The sequence below is a fragment of the Odocoileus virginianus genome, chromosome 2, assembly GCF_023699985.2.
Source record: "Odocoileus virginianus isolate 20LAN1187 ecotype Illinois chromosome 2, Ovbor_1.2, whole genome shotgun sequence".
Taxonomy (NCBI): domain Eukaryota; kingdom Metazoa; phylum Chordata; class Mammalia; order Artiodactyla; family Cervidae; genus Odocoileus; species Odocoileus virginianus.
This window is the reverse complement of record NC_069675.1, coordinates 57297099-57322524: the sequence shown is the minus strand read 5'-3', so window position 1 is coordinate 57322524 and position 25426 is coordinate 57297099. Positions and strand designations below refer to the sequence as shown.

Sequence of the window (25426 nt, the reverse complement as noted above, 5' to 3'; positions counted from 1 at the left end):
GCAATAAACATCTGATTGCTGAATCTTGGGCTGAAAAAGACGGAGAAAAATTATCACAGAAGGTAATAATGGTTGAAAGCCTTTTCAACTCATAATTTTTAAAAATCAATCCAAGCAATAAGCTTTTTAAAAAGTTCTTCCTGCCACCTTTACACAGGGCACCACAGTCCAAAGGCAATTTTTCTTTTCTGTTCTCTTTTCTGTAATTTCTTAGGTCAGTAACACAGAGTGGTCTGCTTCTGCCCTCTCTTGTTCCACATGAGGGGAAACACATAAAACCACCTAAACAAAGCTCTGGGTTATAGAAATGATCAACAAATAACATTTATTTCACACCTAAGCATAAATAGCTAAAATGAAGATTACTGTTCACTTTCCTCTTCCATGATTTCCACTCTGCGAGGCCCATAGAGGAGGACATAAGCTATGTGCCAGTCGCCAGAGAGTCGTAGGATGTCCTCTGGTGTCATGATGCTGACCTTATCATCATCGAACTTGATCCACTCATCTTGTTTCCTTTTCACCCATGATACATAATGGCCTGAAGAGCTAGACCTTCCCTGATGTGTTAGCACTGCTTGTAAATCATAGTATCCGCAATTATTGGAGCCAATGTCATCAGCAAAAGAAAAGGGTTCATACTTAACTTCTTTTTGAGGACTACTGTTTTTGTCACCTGTCTTTGGCTGCTGATTTACTTTTTTATCCTCTAGATCCTTGAATTTTGATAGAAAAGAAACCATTTTCTCTTGAAGTTCTGGTGTACATAGTTCATACACATCCAACATAAGAGGAAATTTCACATCCTTAAGAACTTTAACATTCACAGATTCCTTCTCTTTGTAAAAAACTCGAACCATCTGAATAGTTAAGTAAGCAGGTAACCGGCTGATCTTGGACGATTTGATGTACAAAGCATTTCTTTGCAATGTTGGAGACTGTTTGGTGATTTCTTCCTGAAGTCGCAGCTTAAGTCCTGTAAAAAGATACTTGACTTCTTGATTGATGAAACAGCTAAGCTGAAGCTGACTTTCCTTTCCGTTAGTGACTTCTTCTTCTTCAGATTCTGTACATTTCATGGTTGTCTCAAATTCAACTCCAAAGAACTGATCAATTAAACTTTTCTTTTTAGAAGGTGTCACTGCTGATGCAGATGAAGAATCTGTCTCTTTAACAGTATCATCTTCTATAGCTTCCAATTTCTGCTGTAATATTCGCATCATTTGTACCCAACACTCATTAGCATCCTGCTGAAGATACTGTTCTTGTTCGCCATTCTCTGCAAACTGTGGAAAAGCCATGTGCAAAAACTGCAGTAAAATAATCGGTGGAATACTAGCAGAAGTTTTATCCATGGAATCAAATAAATCTCTAAGGGCTGCAGTAATATACTGTGCTGACGCCATTTCTCCTGAAGCTCTCAAGGCGCCTGCATACCTTTTAAGGGCATCTTTGAGTTCAGGCACAGAACGAATACACTGAACTGTAGCATTCATGTAACAAGTATTACCAAGCTTTGTCAATCCACGTGGTAATTCCATAGCAGATGCTAACTGTTCTTCTGTCATGTCTTCTACAAAGACAGTTTTAGCTGAGGGTTCCTCAGGAAGAGCATCTGCTGACCCCATCATTAGTACAGTCATTCCAGTTTTCATTTTGATGTCCGCCAATCATCGTCCTTCAGTGTTCCTCCTTTCACCATAACTTTCTGTCTGGCCGGCTGGACTCCAGTCAGTGCAAAAAGCTGAGCCTTGAACACCATTGGAGGTTCATCAATATTCAGTTCTACGCCTTCAAATTTCTCCTTTCCCCATTTCACAGTAACGGAGTAGAGCGGCATGGCGGGGCGCGGGGGCGCGGCGGCACGGGAAGGCCTGGCCTGGCAAGGACGACGAAGGGAAGGGGCCGCGAAGGAGCTGCGGTGGCGGCCGAGGCGGAGGCGCGGCGGTGGCGGTGGTGGTTGCCGCATTGCATCTTTTAATTTCTTGACTACAGTCACCATCTGCAGTGATTTTGGAGCCCAAAAATAAAGTCTGCCATTGTTTCCCCACCTACTGTCATAGCAGGCCCCTTTAAATCCTTTGGCTTGCCAAAGCCACTCCCCCGAACCCCATGTCTCCATATACACCCCTTGCAGGACTCTGTGCCCATGTAAGGGCATTAAGGCATATTCCTTGAATCTAGCCTCAGTTGGAGATACCAGTTCACAAGTCTTGCTTTGTGGTTGATGATGATATGGGTAAAGCAATATTCTATAATTCACAGTTAAAATTTCATGGATTTTCCTAATGGGATGGCCTTCTCTTTTTCAGCAAATTTTGAGCATTTATTAAGTGCCAGTAATGGACTATTTAGAAGTGAGTGCTAGCAGACATAGCTCATGTTGTCACAGTGCTTCCAGTCTGATGGGGAAGTTGGACAATAAAAAATGAGCAGTCAAATGATTATAAGACAGGAAATGTTGGGAAGGAGGTGAGCAGGCTACTATAATTAAAAATGCAATAGGCGGGGACCTACTTCAATGAGTTAACATTTAAGCTAATGCCTGGTAGATGAGAAGGAGCAACCATTTTTTAAGATGGGGGTGGGAGTGCGAAAAGCATTCCAGGCAGAGGGAACAGCATATGCAGAGGCCCAAAGATAGAAAGAGAAAGAGTTTTGTGTGATTAAGAATCTGAAAGAAAGCCAACAGGACTGGAAAAGGGAGAGGGGAGAGGGCAGAAGATGAGGTCGGAGAGGAAAGGAGGTCCTTATAGACGAAGGTAATGGGTTTAGTGTTTACTGCCGGTGTAGTGAGAAGTCTTTGAAGACTTTTAAGAGATCTAGCATGTTTCTGTTTACAGTTTTTAAAGATGACTCTGGTGGCTTTGTAGAGAATGATTGGAGGGTTTGACAAAGAAAGGAGATTGGGTAGGAGGCTGTTGCAGTGATTAAGGGGCCAGAGGCAGTGGCTTGGACCTAGAGTCAAGGCACGAAGTGGACACAGATTGCATAGGACTTATGTGAGGCCAAGGAAGAAGTCAAGAGTGCTCATTCCCAGATTGCTGATTTGACCAGCTGCATGGAAGATAAAGCCATTTACTGAACTGGGAGTAACTTGGAGAGGAGTAGATTCAGAGGCCAGGTGGGAATCCAGTTTTCAGTTTTGAACAGGTAAATTTGAGATATCTGTGAAAGTAGCAAGTGGAAAGATGTAGGAAGCAGTTGGGCCTGTGAAACTGTAGAAATGTGGGTGTGGGTTGGACATTTCTGTCTGGGAGTTTCCAGCATTTTTGAAACAATGAAGTCATGTAGAGGCAGAGTGCAGAGAAGGAAGAGAAGGGGCCTAGTGTAGAGCTCTTAAAGCCCTCAACAAGTCAGGTCCAGAAAATGGAGCGAAAGAGGTCAAGATCAGCTCCCCTGGCAGAATTGTTGCTGAAGCGCGGAAGTTTCCAATTCGTTGGTTTCAGTGATGGAACGGGTCAGATGCTGCTAAGAGAAGGGACACTTCATCTCTGAAGCAGGAGGGAAGGCAAAAAGGAGCACAAAAGGGAGCAGTTTTGTAGGTGGAAAGATGAGGGAACTTCCCTGTGATGGTTTCTTTTTTCCTGAAGAAGTAAAGGAATTATCATTTGCAGTTGGGAGGTGGGGGTGGGAGCAGATGAACAAGGAACAGATAGGCAGGATCATGGGGGCAGTGTTGAGAGCCACTTCCGGGAGCACAGGAGGTGCCAGGCTGACCAAGTAGCCATTAGAAATTGTTCCGTTTTTTTCTTTTTTTCATTTCTTCACAAGTATATTGTGTCTTTGTCTAAAAGGTATAAAAGCTTTCTAATCTGGTCACTTCTTTTTTTTTTAAATTAATTTATTTATTTTTATTAGGTGGAGGCTAATTACTTCACAATATTGTAGTGGTTTTTGTCATACATTGACATGAATCAGCCATGGATATACATGTATTCCCCATCCCGATCCCCCCTCCCAGAAATTGTTCAGTTTTTAATTTAGTATTACTGTTCACAAAACATTTTCTTTTTGTTGTTGTTACATTTTAATTATAGAAGTAATACATGAACACATTCTCCTTTTAAAATTTCAAATGTTATAAATAAGGCTAAGGCCCTTTACTAGTTCTCCCTGCAAAAAAGTCTGGCTTCCCCCTCCCTCCCCATTAATAGCCACTGGGTTTTATTTTGTTTTGTTTTTAAAGTATTTGTTTTATTTGGCTGTACCTGGTCTTGGTTGCAGCATGCAGGATCTTTAGCTGCAGCACGTGGGATCTAGTTCCTTGAACCAGGGATTGAACCCAGGCCCTGTGCATCGGGAGCCCACTGGACCACCAGGGAAGTCCTAGTAGTCACTGTTTTGAATCAGATATATACTCTAGGCCTTTTCCTATCTCCTATGTACATAATATTTTAATACATGGTAGCATTTGATAGATATATATTGTCCTGCCACTTGCTTTTTTCCTCTTATCATTTACATGTAGATCTGCCTCATTCCTTACAAATCTCTTTAATGCAAAAAAAATTTTTCAATAAAAATTCCAGAATTGTAGATGATAACTTTAACACAGAGAATGACGAATGCTGATTACTAATGAAGCAACATGTGTTGGAAGGAGTCATCATCTAAATGGGTCAAGCCAATCTAGGGAAGATTATCCTCTAATCTCATGGCTGTGTGTACAACATTCCACAGAAAGCTCAACAGTTAAAGGGAAAGGATGCAATCTTAGGCTCTTGGAAACTAATGTCCTTGGCCTAGGTTATCTGAACTACTGTTTGCTTCTATGTGAAGAAGACAATGAAAGATGAAATTAGAGTTGGAAGTCGATTATTAACCATTTATCTGTTTTGGGTAAAACACTGTGAGATCAGTTTATCTGAAAAGTTCAGTTCAGTGTTCCCAGCATTAAGCTGAAGTGCAGTGACTACTGTGCAGTCAGTGCTTAAGTATGATCGTCAGGCCTGTTGCGTCTCTTTAGAAGTTATACATCCTTCTGTATTGTTTTCAAACATCTTTTCCAGGTCCAAATAAATTTCATCCTTTTTGTGAAAATGATTGTTATAAGACCTTCTTTTAAGGAATGGTCTAAAAGAATGAATGGTGAGTCTGTGGATGCTTTTGCCTAAAAAATGATTCTTTGGAATATCCACCCGATTTTAATGATAGCTTTTGGAAGATAAGGCCTTTCCTTAATACTCAGTAGAATATAGCTCTTTAGAGCAGCCAGTATTTCTTTGATTCAGTCTTTTGTGAGGAAATACCTGTCCATTCCCCTTGGGAGGACTTAATATTGTTTTAGCTGGACATTGGTTTATCTAGTAAACCCTGATTGAGGGTCTTTCAATGACCATACACTCTTCTAGGCACTGGGGACACAACAAAGCAAATGCTTGCTTTCGTGATGCTTACTTTTTGGTAGGGACAGGCATGTAATACACAACTACATCAGCAAATATGAGTAGAATGTCAGTTGGGGGTGAGTACTTATGAGACAAATAAAGCAGAAAAAAAGGGTGAGAGTGAGTCAGAGGAGAGGTTGTCATTTCAATAACCGGTAGTCAATGAAGACCTTGTGGAGAGGATGACATTTTGAGTAAAGCTCTGAGGGAGTGAGCAGGTGGGCCGTGCAGATATCTGGAGGCAGAGAATCCAAGGGGGAGGGAACAGGAAGCCCTCGAGGTGATTCTGCTGATTCTGTGAGCACTAGAGAACCTGCAGACTGGAATCAGCCCCTGCTGCTAGAGTGAGCTGCTGCTGCCCAGAGGAAGAACACTGCTGGGGTGATGTTGTATTGTTGTGCTTAGTTGCTCAGTTGTGTCCAACTCTTTGTGACCCCATAAACTGTAGTCTGCCAAGCTCCTCTGTCCATGGGGATTCTCCAGGCAAGAATACTGGAGTGGGTCGCCATGCACTCCTCCAGAGGATCTTCCCAACCCAGGGATTGAAACCAGGTCTCCCTAATTACAGGCGGATTCTTTACTCCCTGAGCCACCAGAGAAGCTGGGGTGATACAAGCAGACAGATGGATGGAGAAGGAACAGGAAGAAATAGTCCCTTCTTCCTCCTCCAGCCTTGCAGTCTCCCTCTAGCCCCACTTTTGGCAGAATCTAGTGGGAAGCCTCTGGCAAAGCAGAAATGTGCTTTGCAGAGTTCGATCCCCAGCATCACATACATAGCAGGGTAGAGAAGGGTGGCTTTGGTGCTGTGAGAAAATAGTTTAACAACTGGCTCACATACTTTATGTTTCTCAAAGCTGAAGTTCCAAAGTTCTTAGCCTCACCACATGACTAAGAAGTGCAGAACCTAGGCTTGAATGAGAATTCTGACACCATGTCTGTACTCTTTTCCCCCAAGCCACATGAACATTCCAAACTGCAAAGTGTCCGACCCTTTCAGCTTTGAAGGGTTTTTAGGGGGCTGAAACCAGGTGACCAGGGAGGGGTCGGGAGCCAGCTATATACAGAAACAGAAACCGCCTCAATTGCCCTAACCTCCCTTTCCAGGCTTTCTGCCTTAAATTGCTTTGTGCATTTTTACTTTCCTTACAGCCTGCAGCTGTGTGCTTTCCACCGTGTTCACCCATCCACCCACAACCCCATCTCCACTGCTTTTACTGTCATTTCCTCTTTCTAGAGTACCTTTTCCCTCTTTCCCCGTATACTTTCTCTGATCCTCCAGTTTTCCCATTCTTTGGCTCAGCTCAAATATCACCTCCTCCAGGAAGTCTTTCAGTATCTTCCAAACTCACACAAAACCAAAGCTCCCTTCCTTTAAATACGGTATCACTTTGTTGCTGAATCCAAGTTCGTTTGCCCAGTGCACAGTGAAGCCAGACAAACTGACACATTAGAGCTTGGAGCAGAGAAAGGTTTATTGCAGAGCCAAGCAAGGACAATGGGCAGGTTGTCCTCAAAAAGCCCAACTGCTCTGTTGGGGAAGAGGTTTTATAAGCAAAATTTAGGGGGTGGGCTTCAAGGGTAGTGACCTTTTCTCTGATTGGTTGATGGGAGGTAACAGGGTCAAGGAATGGTCAAGGAAGCTCCATCCTCAGCCTTCCAGTTCCAACCATTCTGGGATCCATGTGCTTCTGATCAGCCTGAAGTTACCATCCTCCACCTGGGTGGGTGCCTTAGTTTCTGTATCAGATTGTTTTGTGTTTCCCTTTGGAGGAACTAGGACCCTGCTCCTTCCCCACACTATTTCTTGACTGCCTCTCCTTTTTTTTTCCTGCAGTCCCTCACTCCTCTAATTAGTAACTGTTTGCATCTGCTCTTTGAAACAAGGACATGGAAAGACTTTTGTGTCCTGGAGGGCCTCACGGGATTCTGTTCAGTTTCAACCTGATCTTTGTGATCTTTTGTGACTGTTTCATACTTTTTTGTACATTATTTTTAAAAATTAGTTATTTATTGTATTTTTGGTGGCACTGGGTCTTTGTTGCTGCTTGGAGGCTTTCTCTAGTTGTGGCGAGTGGGGGCTACTCTTCATTGCAGTGCATGGGCTTCTCATTGCGGGGGCTTCTCCTGCTGTGGAGAACAGGTTCTAGGCTCATGGGTCTCAGTAGTTGCAGCTCGTGGGCTCTGAAGTGTGGGTTCAGTAGTTGTGGTGCACGGGCTGAGTTGCTCTGTGCCGCGTGGAATCATTCCAGACGAGGGATTGAACCCGTGTCCCCTGCATTGACAGCTGGATTCTCAACCAGTGTACCACCAGGGAAGTTCTATCACTGCTTATTTGGATGCTGGTGTTTGCCAACATTTCCATCCTCAAGTTCTTGCCTCTCACTGCCCACAGGAAGCCTTATCTACACCCAGGGCTTCACCTGCATTTCTGTATGCATTGCTGGCTCCTTATTTCCATCTCCAGCCCAGCCTTCTTACTGAGTCTCCAGATACATTTACCCCTTTGTTTCCTGGACATTGGGCTGCCCTACTATCCCCTCACACTTAGTGTGTCTAAGACAGAGATTAATATCCTGTCCCTAAAAATACTCCTCTTCCCTGTAGCCCCTCTACTGATAAATGGCAGACCGTCATTTACCTAGACATGCAGCACTCCAAACAGAAAACTTTTTCAGTTTCTTGCCCACAGTCCAGACCTTTGTCAGGTTGATGACTCAGCCTCTTAAATCTCCCAATAGCCCGTTAACCGCCACCAGCCTTGCTTTCCTTCCCTCCACTTCGCTTGCTACCAGAGAGTCCTTCTGAGTGTGACTCTCACATTCCACGTCCTTCCGGGCTCCTGGTGCCTGTGCTTGGCCCACTGGGCTTTCGGTTGGGGCTCTTCACTTGCCTTTTTCACCTTGTTTTCCCTCCTCCGCTGTGCTCCATATATGCTCTTCCCCACTCCCTCTCAGACTGTATACCTTCCTCTGAGCACAGCATGCTTGTTACTTCCACTTGCAGCTAAAAAACCCTCCTGCATTTGGGAGGAGTGTGGTGTGTCTTTGGAGTCTAACAGGTATGGTATTGGAGCCCAGCTCTGCTGCTTACTAGCTGTGTGACCGTAGACAGGTCACCTGACTCCTCTGAGCCTCAGTTTCCTCACCAAGGACAGAGTACCTGCCAGTTGCATCATCATGAAGTAACATGGGGAATGTTCGAGCCCTCGGCCTCAGTTTCTTTGTTTTTCACAAACCTTGTCCTTATCCAGGCTTGTGTATCCAGTCTTTCTGATATCTGCAAATTTTGCCTCTTCTTTCCCCCTGTCAGAATTAGACGCTCTTTCTGTGAGCTCTCAAAGGTCCCTAATATCGTGACATACACGGTCACTTCTCTGTCTCCCTGCTCAGCTCGGAGCAAATCGTGGACAGGAATCAGGAGTTCTGTCTCATTCAGAGTCTGCTATTGATTATTTATCTGCATGTCCTCTTCTAAACTAGCTGGAAGCTTCTGGAAGGTGGAGTTGTCTTTTTTTCTTTTTTTTTAAAGCTACACATTTATTCAAAAGGTCAGAAGTTTAAAAAGACTAAACGTATTGGCAAGAGAATGGAAGAACCAGAAGTCTCAAACTCTTCTGGTAGGAATGCAAAAGGAAACAACCATTTTAGTTCACAGTATGTGCTGATGTGCTCAGTCACTCAGTCGTGTCCAGCTCTTTGCGACGCCATGGACTATAGCCCACCAGGCTCCTCTGTCCATTGAATTTTCCAGGCAAGAATACTAAAATGGGTTGCCATTTCTGGAAGGTAGAGTTTTTACCTGATTTGTATCTTTTAGCAGCTAGCTACATGCTGAATGTCTCTAAATATTGAATGAGAGAGGAAATTAACATAGTACTCGTTCCCACAGCTAAGCAGGTAATGGTGAGGAGCACATACAAAAAACAGCAGAGGATATCAGAAAATTCTCTTAATTGAGTTGTATGACTCAAGTGGGCCTTAAGAAGCGCTGCTGTTAATAAAGCTAGTGGATGTGATGGAATTCCAGCAGAACTATTCAAACCCTGAAGGATGTTGCCATCAAGGTTTTGCATTCATTATGTCAGCAAATCTGAAAGACCGAGCAGTGGCCACAGGACTGGAAAAAGTCAATCCTCATCCCAGTTCCCAAGAAGGCTAGCACCAAAGAATGTGCTAACCATCGGACAGTTGCACTCATTTCTTATGCTTGTAAGGTCATGCTTAAAATCTTGCATGCTAGGCTTCAGCACATGTGAACCAAGAACTTGAGGCTGTCCAAGCTGGATTTAGAAAAGGAAGAGGAACTAGAGATCAAATTGCCAACATTCACTGGATTATAGAGAAAGCAAGGGAATTTCAGAAAAACCTCTGTTTTATCAACTGTGCTAAAGCCTTTGATTGTGTGGCTCATGACGAACTGTGGAAAGCTCTTAGAGAGATGAGAATACCAGACCATTTTACCTGTCTCCTGAGAATCCTGTATGTGGGTCAAGAAGCAACAGTTAGAGCCCTATATGGAACAGCTGATTGGTTCAAGATGGAGAAAGGAGTATGACAGGGCTGTCTGCTGTCACCCTGTTTGTTTAACCTACACGCTGAGCACATCTTGAGAAATTCCAGTCTGAATGAGTTACAAGCTGAAATCTAAATAGGTGGGAGAAACATCAACAACCTCAGATATGTGGATGATAACTACTCTAATGGCAGAAAGCAAGGAGGAACTAAAGAACCTCTTGATGAGTATGAGAAGGCGAGTGAAAGAGCCAGCTTAAGACTAAATATTACAAAAACTAAGATTATGGCACCCAGCCCCACTACTGCATGGCAAATAGAAGGGAAAAAAGTGGAAGTAGTGACAGATTTCCTCTTCTTAGGCTCCAAAGTCGCTGTGGTCAGTGACTGTAGCCATGAAATCAGAAGACAGTTACTTCTCGGCAGGAAACAAACCTAAACAGTATGTTGAAAAGCAGAGACATTACTTTGCTGACAAAGATCCATATTGTCAGGCTGTGATCTTTCCAGTTGTCTCATACAGTTGTGAGAGCTGGACTGTAAAGAAGGCAGAATGCCAAAGAATTGATGCCTTCAAACTGTGGTGCTAGAGAAGACTCCTGAAAGTCCTTTGGACAGCAAGGAGATCAAACCAGTCAATCTTAAGCGAGATCAACCCTGAATATTCACTGGAAGGGCTGATGCTGAAGCTGAAGCTCCAGTATTTTGGTCATCTGATTCGAACAGACAACTCATCTTAAAATCCCTGATGCTGGGAAAGATTGAGGGCAGAAGGAGAAGAGGGCATCAGAGGATGAGATGGCTGGATGGCATCACTGAAGCAATGAACATGAACTTGGGCAAACTCCAGGAGATGGTGAGGGGCAGGGAGCCTGGCGTGCTGCAGTCCATGGGGTCACAAAGAGACACGACTGGGCGACTGAACAACAGCAGCAACATGACTCATAAAGCAATTCTCCAATTTATTTGGTAATAAATTTCTGCACACATGTTCTACTGAAGGAAACTTGTTTTCTTTCATTTGCTTTCTCTTAAGTTGTCCCAAGTGGTACAACACTGGCCTCATCTACACTGTTTCTGAGCCCATTAAAGTGTTACATCTATAAGTATTATGGACAACTGAATCTTCTGAATTTTCTGTTGGGAGGCACTACTCAGGTTTATTTTCTAGAGTCTTATCAGGTTGGATCTCTAATTTTCTTTGGCAAATATACTTTTTTCATTTTGAGTCTATTTCAGGCAGTAAGCTAAATTTAAAACCATAGTAACCTTTTATGCATAGTATCATAAACAATTTCAGTTGTTTCTCACCTGAGAGAATAAGAAATTTTTATATACTTGTGAAGGATATGGGGTTTTACCTCTTTAAAGTTCCTTCAGTTAAAAGAAATTGAAAGGTATTTGGAGGGAGTGAGGGGGAAGGGATCAGTCATACCCTTGTAGACATGTATATAGAATAACCACCCTATGTGTTCTTGTTCTCTTGTCACCCCCACAGTCCTTGTCACCATGGGAGCTACTGTTCTTATTGCCCACAGGAGTGGCTATTCTGGAAGTCCCTCCTACCTTCACCTCCTACTGTTCCTGAGGTTCCTCCCAACCCCCACCCCATGCACATGGAGGAAAGTTTCTCTCTGGCTTCTTGATGAGCCCCCGAGAAATGTGTCCCCTCCAATCCCACATTCCCCGGAATTCTCATTCAGTTTTCCTCTCTTCTGAAACACCCTTGGGGCCCTCACTGCAAAGCCCAGCTTAGAGAGGGCACTGGGCTGTGGTTGCTTGGTCTGCAGCAGGAGAAACTGTGTTCTTCATCTCAGATAAACCTGTGCTGAGAAGGAGGCTCTTTATAAAGGGTGCTTTGGTTTGATCCTGCCGTAGTGTTTCTTAGTACATAATTTGAGAATCTAACCACCCTTTATTTTTTTTTCCATTTATTTTTATTAGTTGGAGGCTAATTACTTTACATCATTGCAGTAGTTTTTGTCATACATTGAAATGAATTAGCCATGGATTTACATGTATTCCCCATCCCGGTCCCCTCTCCCACCTCCCTCTCCACCCCATCCCTCTGGGTCTTCCCAGTGCACCAGGCCCGAGCACTTGTCTCATGCACCCAACCTGGGCTGGTGATCTGTTTCACCCTAGATAATATACATGTTTCGATGCTGTTCTCTTGAAACATCCCACCCTCGCCTTCTCCCAGAGTCCACAAGTCTGTTCTATACATCTGAGTCTCTTTTTCTGTTTTGCATATAGGGTTATCGTTACCATCTTTCTAAATTCCATATATATGTGTCTAACCACCCTTTAAAAGATGGATTAAATAGTATTTATTTTCTGGCAACTTGGTCTCTCTATCTCCCCTTCTCTCTCTCTTATTCTTAATAAAATATTTATTAGGAGAAAATGTATATAGCCCACAAGTAACTTATAATATGTTATATGTACATAGTCCACAAGTAAACATATAACCTCGTTAAGTGGACTTTTTAAAAAGTAGCATTGGGAATAAGTGTCAGCTTAATTTGTCTTTCAACTCCAGACATCATATAACAGGTGTTTTTCATCCTACCAGGCTGATTTTAACACCAGCATGTCTAGGGTGAATGAACAAAAACATATAAGCCATGAGGATTCTGTGGACTTTTCTGATATTTACCACTCTAATGAAGAGTATTTCAGGAAACTAGAAGAGCTGAAGGCAGCCCACATAGAAACTATGGCAAAGTTAGAGAAATTGTACCAGAATAAATTAAATTTAAAGGAAATTCAGCCAGCAGTCACCAGGGAAGAAACTGCTAGTGTCTCTTCCAGGTAAGTTTGTCCATATTGTTATTTGTGAACTGTAAGATAAAATGTATACTTAAAAGTGCAAAAGAAATTATTTCAAAATACTTTCTCTCAAATACCCTTTTGTGCTTTTAATGATATACAGAGGTGGGTTTTTATTCAGATTGTTTGATGGCTTATCAACCTACTAGGTAGCTTCTTGCTTTGAGGGTTATTTGGTGGTCACTTTAGTCTTTTCTCTCTGATGCACCTCTCTTAGACATGTATCAAAATATTTAGTGTGGGCCATTTTCAAATGTTGAATATTAAAATTCAGTTTTAAATGTCTTTTTTTGTAATATGTGGATTAACATGAGCTCATTGCAGATATAACACAGATTGTTCAGAACTAAGACATAAATCTGATTTGTTTTCAAAATAGTCATTTTTGCCATAAACCTGCTTCTTTTGAAACTTGAGGCCACTCATCCAGTTATTCAGCACTGATGGTGCATCTCCTGTGTGCCAGATGTTGCCTAGGCACTGAGGACTCAAGATCAAGATGCCCTCAAGGAGATCAAAGACAATCTGAGGTCCAAAAATACAACTTGGTGTAACAGAGTATCATGGAGAGGGAGGAAGAGCAGTTGAACATGTCAGGGTGTCAGTGAAGGGATACAGGCAAGTGAAGTATATTGGAGTTCAGTCTTAAAGGAGAAATAGCTGAAGCAGATGTAGGAAGCAAGGAGTGGCCTTCTAGGCACCAGGAACCATGTGTGCAAAGGCATGGTGCCTTGAGAAATCACCACAGTGTGGGAGAAACTTCCTATGATTGGATCTGACTTAAGAATGGTAACCTGGGTAGGGAGAGGCAAGAGGTGAAACTGGAGAGGTAGGCAGGAGCTAGTCTTGAGGGGCTTTATAATCTAAGCTTGGTAACAATGGCAAGTCATGGGAAAGTTTCAGGAAAGAAAGTGATGTGATCAGATGTATATTTTAGGATGGTGACTCTGGAAAACATGTGGAGAATTCAATAGTGGTTAGATATAAGGAGACTCTGCTGTCTCAGGTTCCTCCCCTGTAAAATGAGGGAGTCAACTTAGATCAATTTCAGGCATCTCCCAGGCTCTGTAATTAAAGAATTTGATAGTTTTCATCAGCCCTGTCCAGTTCCTATTTTTTAACTGATTTTACCTTGATCTTAGAAATTATGTAGCTTTTAATTTTTCTATTTGGTCACATACAACTGAAAAGGTAACCTGATTATTCTCCTCATTTGCTTAGGTCTGTATCAGAGAACTCCTATCACCCTGTCTCGTTAATGACATCAATTTCAGAACCTGATTTAAGTCAGTCTTCCTCCTTGATCGTGTCTTCCTCTGAAGAAGAGTTGCCCAGCTTAGAAAAAAAGTATCCTGAGAAAAGCAGTATGATGACCTATGCTAAGGAGCTCATCAACAACATGTGGACAAACTTCAGCGTAGAAGATTATATCCAGTTTGAAGATGTCAACCTGCCAGCACTTGAAAAACAAAGAAAGAAACCTAAAGAATGGGTGCCAAGGATTACAGTACCCGAGCCTTTTCAAATGACAGTTAGAGAGCAGAAGAAAAAAGAAGAGAACATGAAATCGAAATCAGATATTGAAATGGTACACAAACTTCTCAAGAAGCAAGAAGAAGAGTCAGAGTGTAAGAAAAAATTCCGAGCCAACCCAGTTCCTGCGTTCGTCTTTCTCCCCCTTTATCATGATATGGTCAAGCAAAATGAGGTACGGAGGAAGGCTATGAAGGAGAGAAACAAAGAAGCTCTTTTGGCCTCTCAAAAGCCCTTTAAGTTTATTGCAAGGGAGGAACAGAAGCAAGCAGTTCGGGAAAAGCAGCTGAAAGACTTTTTTAAGTCTAAAAAGAAAATAAATCGTTTTAAAGCCAGACCTATACCTCGCTCTACTTATGGTTCAACACTCAATGACAAGTTAACAGAACAAGCACTCTATAAAAACATTAGGGCGCAGCAGAGAACTCAAGACTTTTTACAGAATCCATCCCCTCTGCCTTACAGTCCACCTCGCAGGAGTTTTGCTACAAGGAAGTCCAGGGGTCCTGAACAGGCTGAGAATTCCAAGTATGAACACAGGGTTAGGCGCCAGCCTGCTGGTTCTGAAGGCCCACCTGAGAGGTGTCAGAAACACCACTCAGAACAGAAGTGTCCCAAATTCCGGACAGTCTGTGAACCATCTGACCTTCAGGCAGCCTCACATTCACCCACCAAAAGAGAGAAAATTTTGGCAGACATCGAAGCAGATGAAGAGAATTTAAAAGAGACACGTTGGCCTTATCTGTCTCCAAGGCGCAAGTCAGCAGTAAGGGATGCAGACACAAAGCCTGCACCTTGTAGCTGCAACCCTCCAACGCCCACGGCGTCCTCCCGAGGAAGAGAGCAAGCCACAAGGTAAATAACCAGCACAATGATGACCGACTCACGGTCGCTCTAGTGCTTTTGTGTTGGGGGATTTGAGAATACGATGCTAAGTTACCCGGTAACATATTTTACTATAAAATATAGAACGTTTTGCCAGAAGGTGTGCTATGGTAGCTCCGATGGTAAAGAATCTGCCTGCAATGCAGGAGACTGGGGTTCCATCCCTGGGTCAGGAAGATCCAAGAACTAAATATATTTTCCATTTTATGAATCTTTGGGGCTAGAAAAGGTTACAGTCAGCCTACTGATTTCTAGTTACAACTCAGATCCTTCTCAAAAGGTTGCCCTTTTTTTTTCAACCATTGAATTACCCTGTGCTAAATCTTTACTAAACAACATTCTCACTGGCTTAAAGTGAATTAAGCCTTAGTTTGTTGCCCTCAGGAGATCACTTGAGGAAAAGAAAATGTTGGAAGAAGAGAGACATCGGATCTTAACTAAGCAGAAGCAAAGAATGAAAGAATTGCAGAAACTCCTGACAATCCGGGCTAAGGCTTATGACTCACACGAGAGTTTAGCTCAGATGTCTAAATCCAGAATAAAAGCTCTCAGGTATCAACGAGAGAACCCTGACCCTCCAGATCACTGGTTTTCAAACTTTTTTTTTTTCATCAGTGGACCCCCCCCAAATATGTGAATGAATGAAGAATAGTGTTAGTATTTCAGTTTGTGGATTCAAGTTACTATCACTTACTTACAATTAACTTACGCATACACTAACACTCACTCACTTCATGGTAAGAACCAACATGCATACTCACCCCACAGTGAAGACCATGATGCCGTATTGATGGACAGAAGCATTTTATACTGTGGCCATGGTTCACAGCTGTGATCCTGTGTCAGCACCTAAACTTTTTATTTATATTATTTTTTTTTGTACAGTGTGATATTGAGAAAAATCTTGATTCACACAAAGCTCTTTTTTAACAGCTTGCTGTGTAATCTCAAAATGTTCTTCAGCAAAGAAATATGTCCAAGACCTTTGTTCTAAGGTCTACACAAAATCTGATAGCACAGATTAGCACATTGATGTTAGCATCAGTTATGTGATGTGTCAGTTAACATGTGTGTTAGAGGTTAATGGTATGTGACACTGGAATTCTACAGCATGAAGTTTGAAAATCAGTGTTTCAGAGGAATATTTTTATGTTGCAACATAAAAATGTTCATGTTTAAGTAGTAAATTATCTCCCTCAAAGCTGGGTAAGTAATATGATTTATTAACTGTTAATCTGATTTATAAGTACCCCCAAATCTATATTTGCTTTTGTGATTATTCCTTTAAATATGTTTATTATATATAATAAGTATTGTATTCCTTTATAATGTATATTATGTGTATATACCTTATAATGTGTATCAGTGTAACTTGTTGATAGAAGGAGCTTGATTTGATGAACTTGAGCAAAATATTCTCTAGAAATATACTGTTCATCTTTAGAAAGTAAACTGGATTTTCCATAATGCTAAATTGTGTATATTTAAGCATAATTATTATTTTGTGGTATAATTATTTTGTCTAATCCAGGAAGTCATGATCTTGGTAGAATGAGTGTATTTTACATAGAGAAAATAGCATAGTTTAATTCATTGTAGGATCTGGTTCAAACAGTGAGTATACTTACTGTGAGTTTTTGTGTTTTGGTTCCTGTTTGGTTTTCTCTATATGTGTTATTTCCATACTCCTTGTTTCTCCCTTACCCTACTCCCATTTAATTAACTCTGCCACCAGCCTATAGGAGATCTCATCTAGGGAAAAAAGAAGAGCACCATCTAATTTTCAGAAGAAATTCCTCAAAGAGAAGATACATAATTTGGACCAAACTTTTTTGGTTTATAAATGAGATGAGAGGGCATCGATTAATCTCCCGAGGCCAGTTTGAAACCCCTTAATCTATTCTTGTCTTGAAGATTTCAGGAATCTCAGCATACCCAGACTGTCCCCGAAATGTAAAATGTGTGCTCTCAAAACCTAGAATTTGTATTCTGCATCCCTTAAAAATTTACCAGTCTAGAAAAGAAATTGTGATAAACTGTGCTCATGATTTAATTTCTGATTTGTCATCTAAGCTAAATGTTGTATGTGCAAGTTCTTGTTTCTTTTAAAAATTCCATTCCTTTTATTTGATTTTAGAAAGAGTGAAAAGGAAAGGATGAGAGAATACCGACGAGAACTAGAAGAAAGAGAAGAAAAATTAAAAAACAGGCCGCTGCTATTTGAAAGAGTTGCTCAGGTTGTGTTTGTTGGAATTTGAGAGCTATTGTCAGCCTTTTTTTTTTTTAACATCTCTAGCTCCTAATTTTCATAATCCATTTTTTTATGTGTTATGTAATTTACTGAGACATTATTTCTGTGACAGCTTCACCACATCAGTCCAGTAAGTAATTTGCTTAAATCTGAGCACTGAATCTTGATGAGGTTCGTAAGCTTGATAAAGAACATGCTACTAATCCATTCATTTTCAAAATAATAGTTTCATAACCTGTTTTTAATGGCTAGTCTTTTTTTAGTACCAACTTGGCCAAATATTGAGGTTGAATTGGAAGTCTTTGAAGAATTAAAAAATGAAACAAAATGGCTAACTGAATCATTTATTTCTGCCGGTTTTTTTCCCGGTTTTATTGGATAAAATTGACATTTGGCAGGTATAAGTTTAAGATGTACAGTATAATGACTTGACATTCACATATTAGGAAATGATTATTACAGTTAGTTAACACCTATCAACCTCATTGTTAATTGTTTTCCTTGTGATGAGAAGTTTTAGGATTTACTCACTTAGTAACTTCCATATATTCCACACTGCAGTGTTACCTGTCATCATCATGTTGTACATTATACTTTCAGTACTTTCATATCTTATAAGTGGAAGTTTGTACCTTTTGACACCTGCGTACAATTCCTCCAATAATCACAAATATGATCTCTTTTTCTATGAATTTGTTTCTGTGTGTGTGTTTGGATTCCACACATAAATGAGATCATATAGTATTTGTCCTTCTCTGTGTGACTAACTTCTCTTAGCTCTATGCCCTCAAGGTCCATCTGTATTGTTACAAATGGCAGGATTTCTTTTTTTGTGGCCAAATAGTATACCATATCTACCACATTTTCTTTATCCATTCATCTTTTGATGGTCATTTGGATTTTTTCCATGTCTTGACTATTGTAAATAATGCTGCAGTGAATTGACATAATGATTTCATTTCCTTTTAATAAATACCCAGGAGTGGAATTGCTGGATTGTGTAGTGGTTCTATTTTTAATTTTTTGAGGAAACTCCATACTGTTTTCCATAATGGCTGTGCCAATTTACTTTCCCATGAACAGTGCACAAGGGTTCCCTTTTTCTCTACATCCTCACCAGCATTTGTTATGTTTTGTTTTTTTGAGACCAGCCATTGTAACGTGTGAGGTGGTATCTCATTGTGATTTTGATTTGTATTTCCCTAATGATGGTGATGGTGAGCACCTTTTCGTATGCCTGTAGCCATTTGAATATCCTCTTTGAAAAATGTCTTTTCATATCTTTAGCCCATTTTAAAATTTTATTTTTTGCTAATGACTTTCATGAGTTTTTTATATATTTTGGATATTAACCTCTTATCAAATAGATTATTTGCAAATATTTTCTCCAATTCAGTAGGTTGCCTTTTTGTTTTGTTGATCAGTTTTTTTTTAAGTGAGTCTATAATTTTTAGTTTTAGCTATAATTAGTGAAATTACTTCCTTTTTCTAAAAATTGAAGTATAGTTGATTTACCATGTTGTATTAGTTTCTGGTGTACAGCAAAATGATTCAGTTGTTTTGCATATATGTATACGTACACACATATATATATTCTTTTTCAGATTCTTTTCCATTATAGTTTATTACAAGACATTAAAATAGTTCCCTGTGCTTTACAGTAGGACCTTGTTATTTGTCTGTTTTATGTAAAGTAGTGTATATCTGTTAATCCCACCTCCTAATTTATCCCCCTTCCCTTTCCCCTTTGGTAACCATAAATTTGTTTTCTGTGTCTGTGAGAAGGACTCCCTTTTTATCGGGGAAAAAAAAGCTTGGTGCTACGAACAATGAATCATGATTTTACTAGATTTATACTCAGTTTTACAGTCTTTCCCTTAAGAGTAATTTGCCAATTTCAGGTGATCTTTTTTGTATCCATAAGGGAAAAGCTCCTATGGGCTACGTAATTTAAAAATAGACAAAATCCCTAGAGATTACAGGTGCTGTGTTGTGAATTTCAAGCTGTTACATTTGGAGCTTGCTGCCAGCAAGTGTCTGGGACAGATGAGTGTCCTATAGGACTGTCCTTGTCAGAGTCTCACTGAAGACAAGGGACATTCGTTGTGGCATATTACAGTCTCTCAAAGTTATGGGAACCCTCTGTTTATTGATTTGGATATAATTTTGTGTAACACTTTTCACTTTAAGGGATTTTTTTTCTCACATCCCAGTTTCAACTTTAGGGGAGAAAAATGATCATAAGCTGTTCTACGTTACTCAGCGTAAAGTGATTGATTTTTGCCTCACATAGTTTTCTCCGGCTCTCTACTGCAGGTTTTATGTCCACTCATCTGGATGTACCTACCCAGATTTCTCACAGGCATCTTATATTCATCTTGACACAAAGTAGACCTGCCTCTCTGGGTTCGTGTTTTTGTTGGGCTGAAATTTAGATGGCTAGAAACCACTCTTCCCCCCACTTTTTCTCAGCTGTCCCTGAGACCTGAGCAGTTCCTTTCTAAACAGCTTTTGGATCTGCCTTTCTCCATTCCTGATGGCGAAATGCTAGGTGAAGCTACTGTTATTTTCCGTCTGAGTTGTTATTATGGTTTGACTGGTTTTCTTGCCTTGTTCTTTGCAAAGCCACTCGCTCTGTCTTCTCTTTGCCATTCCCATTCCCTTGCCACAGTGTTCACCCCAGTAACAGTGGCAATCATCCATTTCGCTGATGCCATTTGTTCTCATTTTCAGTAAATGGTATCAAGGGAGCTTGACATTGGCTTCTCCAAACAGTGCTGCAAGATGGGTGTTCTTGTATTGCAGAGGAAGAAACTGAAGTTGAAAGAAAGTAAATAACTTTTAAGGTCTATAGTTAGTAAATAATAGAACTAGGAACCCAAGTCAGCCTGCTTCCAAGTGCTTAGCACTAAGCTGTCCTGCTTCCCCCCAGAAGATAAGTCCACAAGTCTTAACATGGTGTACCGAATCCTCTCTTACCTGATTCCTGTTGACCTCTTTAGTTCATTGACCACTGCATGCCTCCACTCCCTTCTGTGTACACCCTTTACTTGCAGACTGTACCACACCACTAGTTTCAAACTGGAAATCTTTTTTAAATATTTATTTATATATTTGGCTGTGCCAGGTCTTAGTTGCAGCACTCAGGCTCTTTGATCTTTGTTGTGGTGTGTGGGATCTTTTTAGCTGTGGTGTGCGAACCCTTTAGTTACGGCATGTAAACTCTTAAGTTGCAGCATGTGGGATCTAGTTCCCTGACCAGGATTTGAGCCCGGGCCCCCCGCATTGGGAGTGCAGAGTCTTAGCCACTGGACCCACCAGGGAAGTCCCTCAAACTTGAAATCTTTATTCAGGCTGTTTCTCAACACCCATATAACTTCTTCGTATCTTTCCTCTGACTCTTTCAAGGCTTAGTGTAAAATCACTTCTTGCACTGTGTCCCCAGGTTGAGTTGCATGCTATTTATTCTGTGTTCTTTTATTACCCTTTGTGCATTTCTGTGTTTTTTCCTATGTATTGTGTGCAAATTATCTGTTTAATGCTCTCCCTTCTCTTTCAGCTAGTTACTTTTAAAGGTGTTGGTCAAATCTTTGTGTTGCTAGCTCCTAAGACAGCATACGGCACAGAGGACATGTTCATAAACAGTTGTTGAACCTGAACTGGACTATTTCTCCCAGGGATTATACCAGGCCTAGAGCACTACCCTGACATAGTAGTGATGAGTCTCAGCAGTAAGAAGCAGTTCTGCAATGCTGTGAATTCCCAGTCTTTCTAATCACCAGAGAAAATGTGGCAAAATAGTGGTGTGTGTGAAATTAAACCCGTAAAGAAGTGTTAAATATTGAAAGCATAGGTTAGTTTCATAGCTGATATTTTCTTCAACCAACTTCAGCCAACACATATGCTGTCCTCTCCCCATATACCTCTACCTCCCATGAGGGCTTGTCACAAAATAAGTAGTCAGTAATTATTATATAAAGGAAAGAATTGCTATAAAGTAAACTTAGGCTTATAAAGCTAAGTATTTTTTTCCTCTTCAAACTAGAGTAGTGATTGTAGACAAATTGCCTGAAGAAACAAAGATAATTTGTTTTTTTGCAATATCTTAGATATAAAAACAAAATAATCATTCAGTTATTTTAACCACTTTTATTTCATAGTCTTTACAGTTCTTTTGCATGGTGAAATTTGAGGGGGACATGCTTGTTTTAAAAAAGAACAGTTACACACTATTCACCTTGATATGAAATATTAAAAGATAATAAGTTCTATATGCAGAGTGACTGGCAGTGACTCACCATTGTTTTGGTTTTGTTAACATAAATTGGTACTTTTTTCTTGCAGTTACTATTACTGCTAATTAACAGCTAGCTGTTAATTAATAAATTCACTTACAATGGTATGCATTTCCCATTTATAAGTGTTAATTATGGTCATGCTGCTGTTGAGTTATCCCCCTAGCAGAGTTAGCCTGTGATCCAGGACAGAACAAACCATGTTTTCCTATTTCTTAAAAATCACAGGATTTATTAACTGACTATGTTAAATCAGATTTTAAACCGAATATTGGGGCTTCCCTGGTGGCTCAGCTGGTAAAAAATCTGCCTGCACTGCGAGAGACTTGGGTTTGATCCCTGGGTTGCGAAGATCCCCTGGAGAAGGGAACGGCTACCCACTCCAGTATTCTGGCCTGGAGAATTCCATGGGCTATATAGTCCATGGGGTCGCAAAGAGTCAGACATGACTGAGCGACTTTCACTTTCAAACCAAACATTAAAGCGTTAGATCAAATTCAGGTGAAGGCTTAAGAGCAGTAACATTGACTAGTATCATTTAAATCTTTTATACCTCGTTTGCTTAAATCAGAATATATTCTTTTTAGCACATTGAGTTAGGCCTGGGGTTTCTTTATCCTGCTTTACAGTCTTTGGGGGCATTCTTTTCAGGTCACTTTCCTATGCCTTTCAGTTGCCCAAGGCTTGTCTATTGGTATTCATAGCCTCTGGTTGCATTTTTACTTACTAAAAATCATCATTCACAGTGGGTGCATTTTGGTAGCAGTTTTAGTGCTTCTTTTTGAGTTTTCTAGAGTGTCAGAAAATGCCCTAGTGATAGTTTTATCCATCGTAATCAGCCTTTGCCATTTTGGTTTCTCCAATGGAACACTAGACTCCAGGGTCCTTCCTTATACTGGAATCCCTGGGTTAGGAAAATATCTGACACTGCTTCACTGAAGTCAGGCTTCAGGCCACCTTGAATGACCACTACCACTTAGAGGAAGCAGTGAAGAAGATGCAGGAAAGGATTAGGAGACTAGCTTTTCCCTCTCAGTATATTCTGTGACTTTAAGCAAACCACTTAACCTCAGGAAGGGTGGACCAAGTATCTTGGTTTCCTCTTCTGTGTTAAATTTTGGGGTGAGACCGAGTGCTCTTCCACACTCTTTTCAGGATGGGATGCCATTGGTGCATTGGGACTGGGCCATTCCTCATCTCTTTCCTTTAGTTCCAGGTTCAGATAGTGATTTTTGGCCCTGTGCTAGTTCACACCCACTCATAGGAGGTAAAAGTGGACTAAAGTCAAGGCACTCGTGTGAACCTCAGTCATCTTGTGAATCTGTAAAGCCTGTGGTATCAGGAGCCAAGGCACTCATGTGAACCTCAGTTATCTTTTGTCTCTGTAAAGCCTGTGATCTCAGGAACTGTGATAATTGATTTGCTTTAGGTATGAGAGGGTCATCACGACTTCCACAGGCCCCAAAGCCAGGAAGTAACATTCTGGAGATTTGAACCCAGTTCTAAATTCATGTTTTTCCTGCTGTATGCATTGCTTCCCCCACAGAGTAAAGATAACAACACTGATGATTTTGTACTCTTCAGTGGATTAGAGACATGGCTTGTAAAGAGCAAAATTTATAGTAGGCACATAAAGAACCCTCTGACAACTATCACATGATCTTATTTTCTTACTGATTTTTTTTCAGTTATCCTTGAACAGTCATGAAACAGCACAGTGTAAAGAATAATTTTAGTTCAAAACTCCTGTGGCCATTACCCATGTTAACAAATATAGCATTAGAGCTTTGCCAGTACCCCAGAAACACTGTGCCCTGCCCAGATCAAAACTCTCTCACCTAGAGGTAACCACCATTTTAACTTTTGAGATAAGCATTTCCTTGTTTTTCTTTACGGTTTTACTACCGATGTACCAATCCCTAAGCAGCATAGCTTAGTTTTGCCTGTTTTTGGGTCTTTTATACTATGTGTGCTCTTTTGTGGTATGCTGCTTTTGTTCAGTGTTTGTGAGGTCCATCCATGTTGTAACATACAGCTCCAGTTCATTTTCTGCTTCATTTTAGTCTGTTATATGAATGCACCAGAATTTGTTTATCCGTCTACTGTTGATAGATATTTAGGTTGTTTCCAGTTTGGGGTTGTTACAAACAGTACTGTTCTGAGCATTTTGGGTGTGTCTCTGTGGGCACGTAGGTTAGTTTCTCTAGGCACATACCTAGGAGTGAAATTGCTGGTCAGAGGGTATGCATATTTTTCAACCAGCTGTGATGATTGAATTTAATTTTCACTGAAGCTTTTAACATTTTTAATGGAAACTTGAAGTCTTTTGTCCTTCTCTAAAAAGGTTTGTCTTTCCTATAGAAAAATGCAAGAATGGCAGCAGAAAAGCATTATTCTAACACTTTAAAAGCACTAGGAATATCTGATGAGTTTGTTTCAAAGAAAGGCCAAAGTGGAAAAATATTTGAGTACTTCAGCAATCAAGAGATGAAAAATTTCACAGAAGATAAAGAAAGGTAACATATATAAGATGTCTGAATGGTTAACCTTTGAAAAAATTCTTACTTGCAGGAAAGCATAAAAATCTGTTCTATAAGATTTTAAAAGGTGTTTTATCTAATGGAACACATGTGAACTATATAAAACATACTGACATTTTAACATGTTTGACACTTCAAAATATTACATGGTGATGAAATATTTTTTTAAAGTCAAATAATGTAAATTTCTGACATAGATAATGAAAACAATAAGATGCTTTCAAATAAAGTTTGAAGAGTCAATCTTTATTTTCCCAACTGGTACTTGTATAGACTTTTCTTCATAAATTGGAGCTTGTACACTTGAGGAAAACTGGCTGCAGGATGGCATACATTGCAGAGGGTTTGTTTACCTTTAAACCAAATCATTTTTCCTTTGAAAGATTGATAAATTTCTTCCTCTAGCTTTAATGAAGAAGAAAAAATAGAAGAAAGAGAGAATGGGGAAGAAAATTATCTTACTGATACCAACAGCCAAGATTCTTGCAAGGAAACAGATGAAGTCAATGAAGAGAATGGAGAAGAGAAATGTGTTGAAGAATAAAACTGAGTCAGTTGGCAGGGTCGCCTTTCTGTGCCCCTGCTGTTGGTTGGCAGCATTGGGCATCAGAAGCTGTGCTTGTGGTGTTAAGGACATCTATGAGGACCCATCTGTTATGTGCAGGACTCTTGAGCGAAGTCCTCATTTGGCCTGAAAAGGTCAAATCCAGCTAATGGGTCATTTGATTGTTTAAAGTCAGGTTTTGCCCTCCAGTTTTTAAAATCACTATATATGGTCTGTTTGCAACTTTGATCTTCTGTTTTTTAAAAATGTTTGAGAATCACAGCTGTCACAAACTAATTAGATATAAAAGTATACATCACTTCATTATTTTGGGTAGAAAAATTGCTTAACATTGAGAGTAGACAGACATATTGGCCTTTGGTGATTTGTTTGGAAAAAGTGTTCTGGAAAGCATGAATTGAAAAATAAATATTTTTAAATTGTACTATTTGCTCGTTCTTTTTCTCTTCAATACGTCTCACAAAATGAATCCTCAAAGTTATTTTACTAGGTATTTTAAGTTTCTTATCTGAGCCATTTTTAAAAAAGTAATAAGACATAGGAAAAAATAGATAACTTGCACATTTACATTCATTTATGCACTAAGAGTTACTGTTAAATTATCCACACCATCGTCACTGTTTC

At 40.3% G+C, this 25426-nt stretch overlaps 1 protein-coding gene and 1 pseudogene across 3 annotated transcripts in view; one reads left to right on the top strand and one right to left on the bottom strand.

The window, feature by feature from the left end:
* FAM161A (FAM161 centrosomal protein A) overlaps window positions 1-25226 on the top strand; it is a 29170-nt gene extending 3944 nt beyond the window's left edge. For 2 of the 3 annotated variants that reach the window (XM_020891631.2, XM_020891632.2), the window contains exons 2-7: window positions 12477-12715; window positions 13955-15121; window positions 15536-15703; window positions 17289-17388; window positions 24059-24213; window positions 24643-25226. In XM_020891631.2, coding sequence (XP_020747290.2) covers window positions 12477-12715; window positions 13955-15121; window positions 15536-15703; window positions 17289-17388; window positions 24059-24213; window positions 24643-24781 — 1968 coding nt within the window. In that variant the 3' untranslated portion in view covers window positions 24782-25226. The remainder of the gene's footprint in view (window positions 1-12476; window positions 12716-13954; window positions 15122-15535; window positions 15704-17288; window positions 17389-24058; window positions 24214-24642) is intronic. The other variant, XM_020891633.2, reaches the window with a different exon arrangement.
* Window positions 179-1943, bottom strand: LOC110136129 (ubiquitin carboxyl-terminal hydrolase 14 pseudogene; annotated as a pseudogene).
* Window positions 25227-25426: the final 200 nt, after the last annotated feature.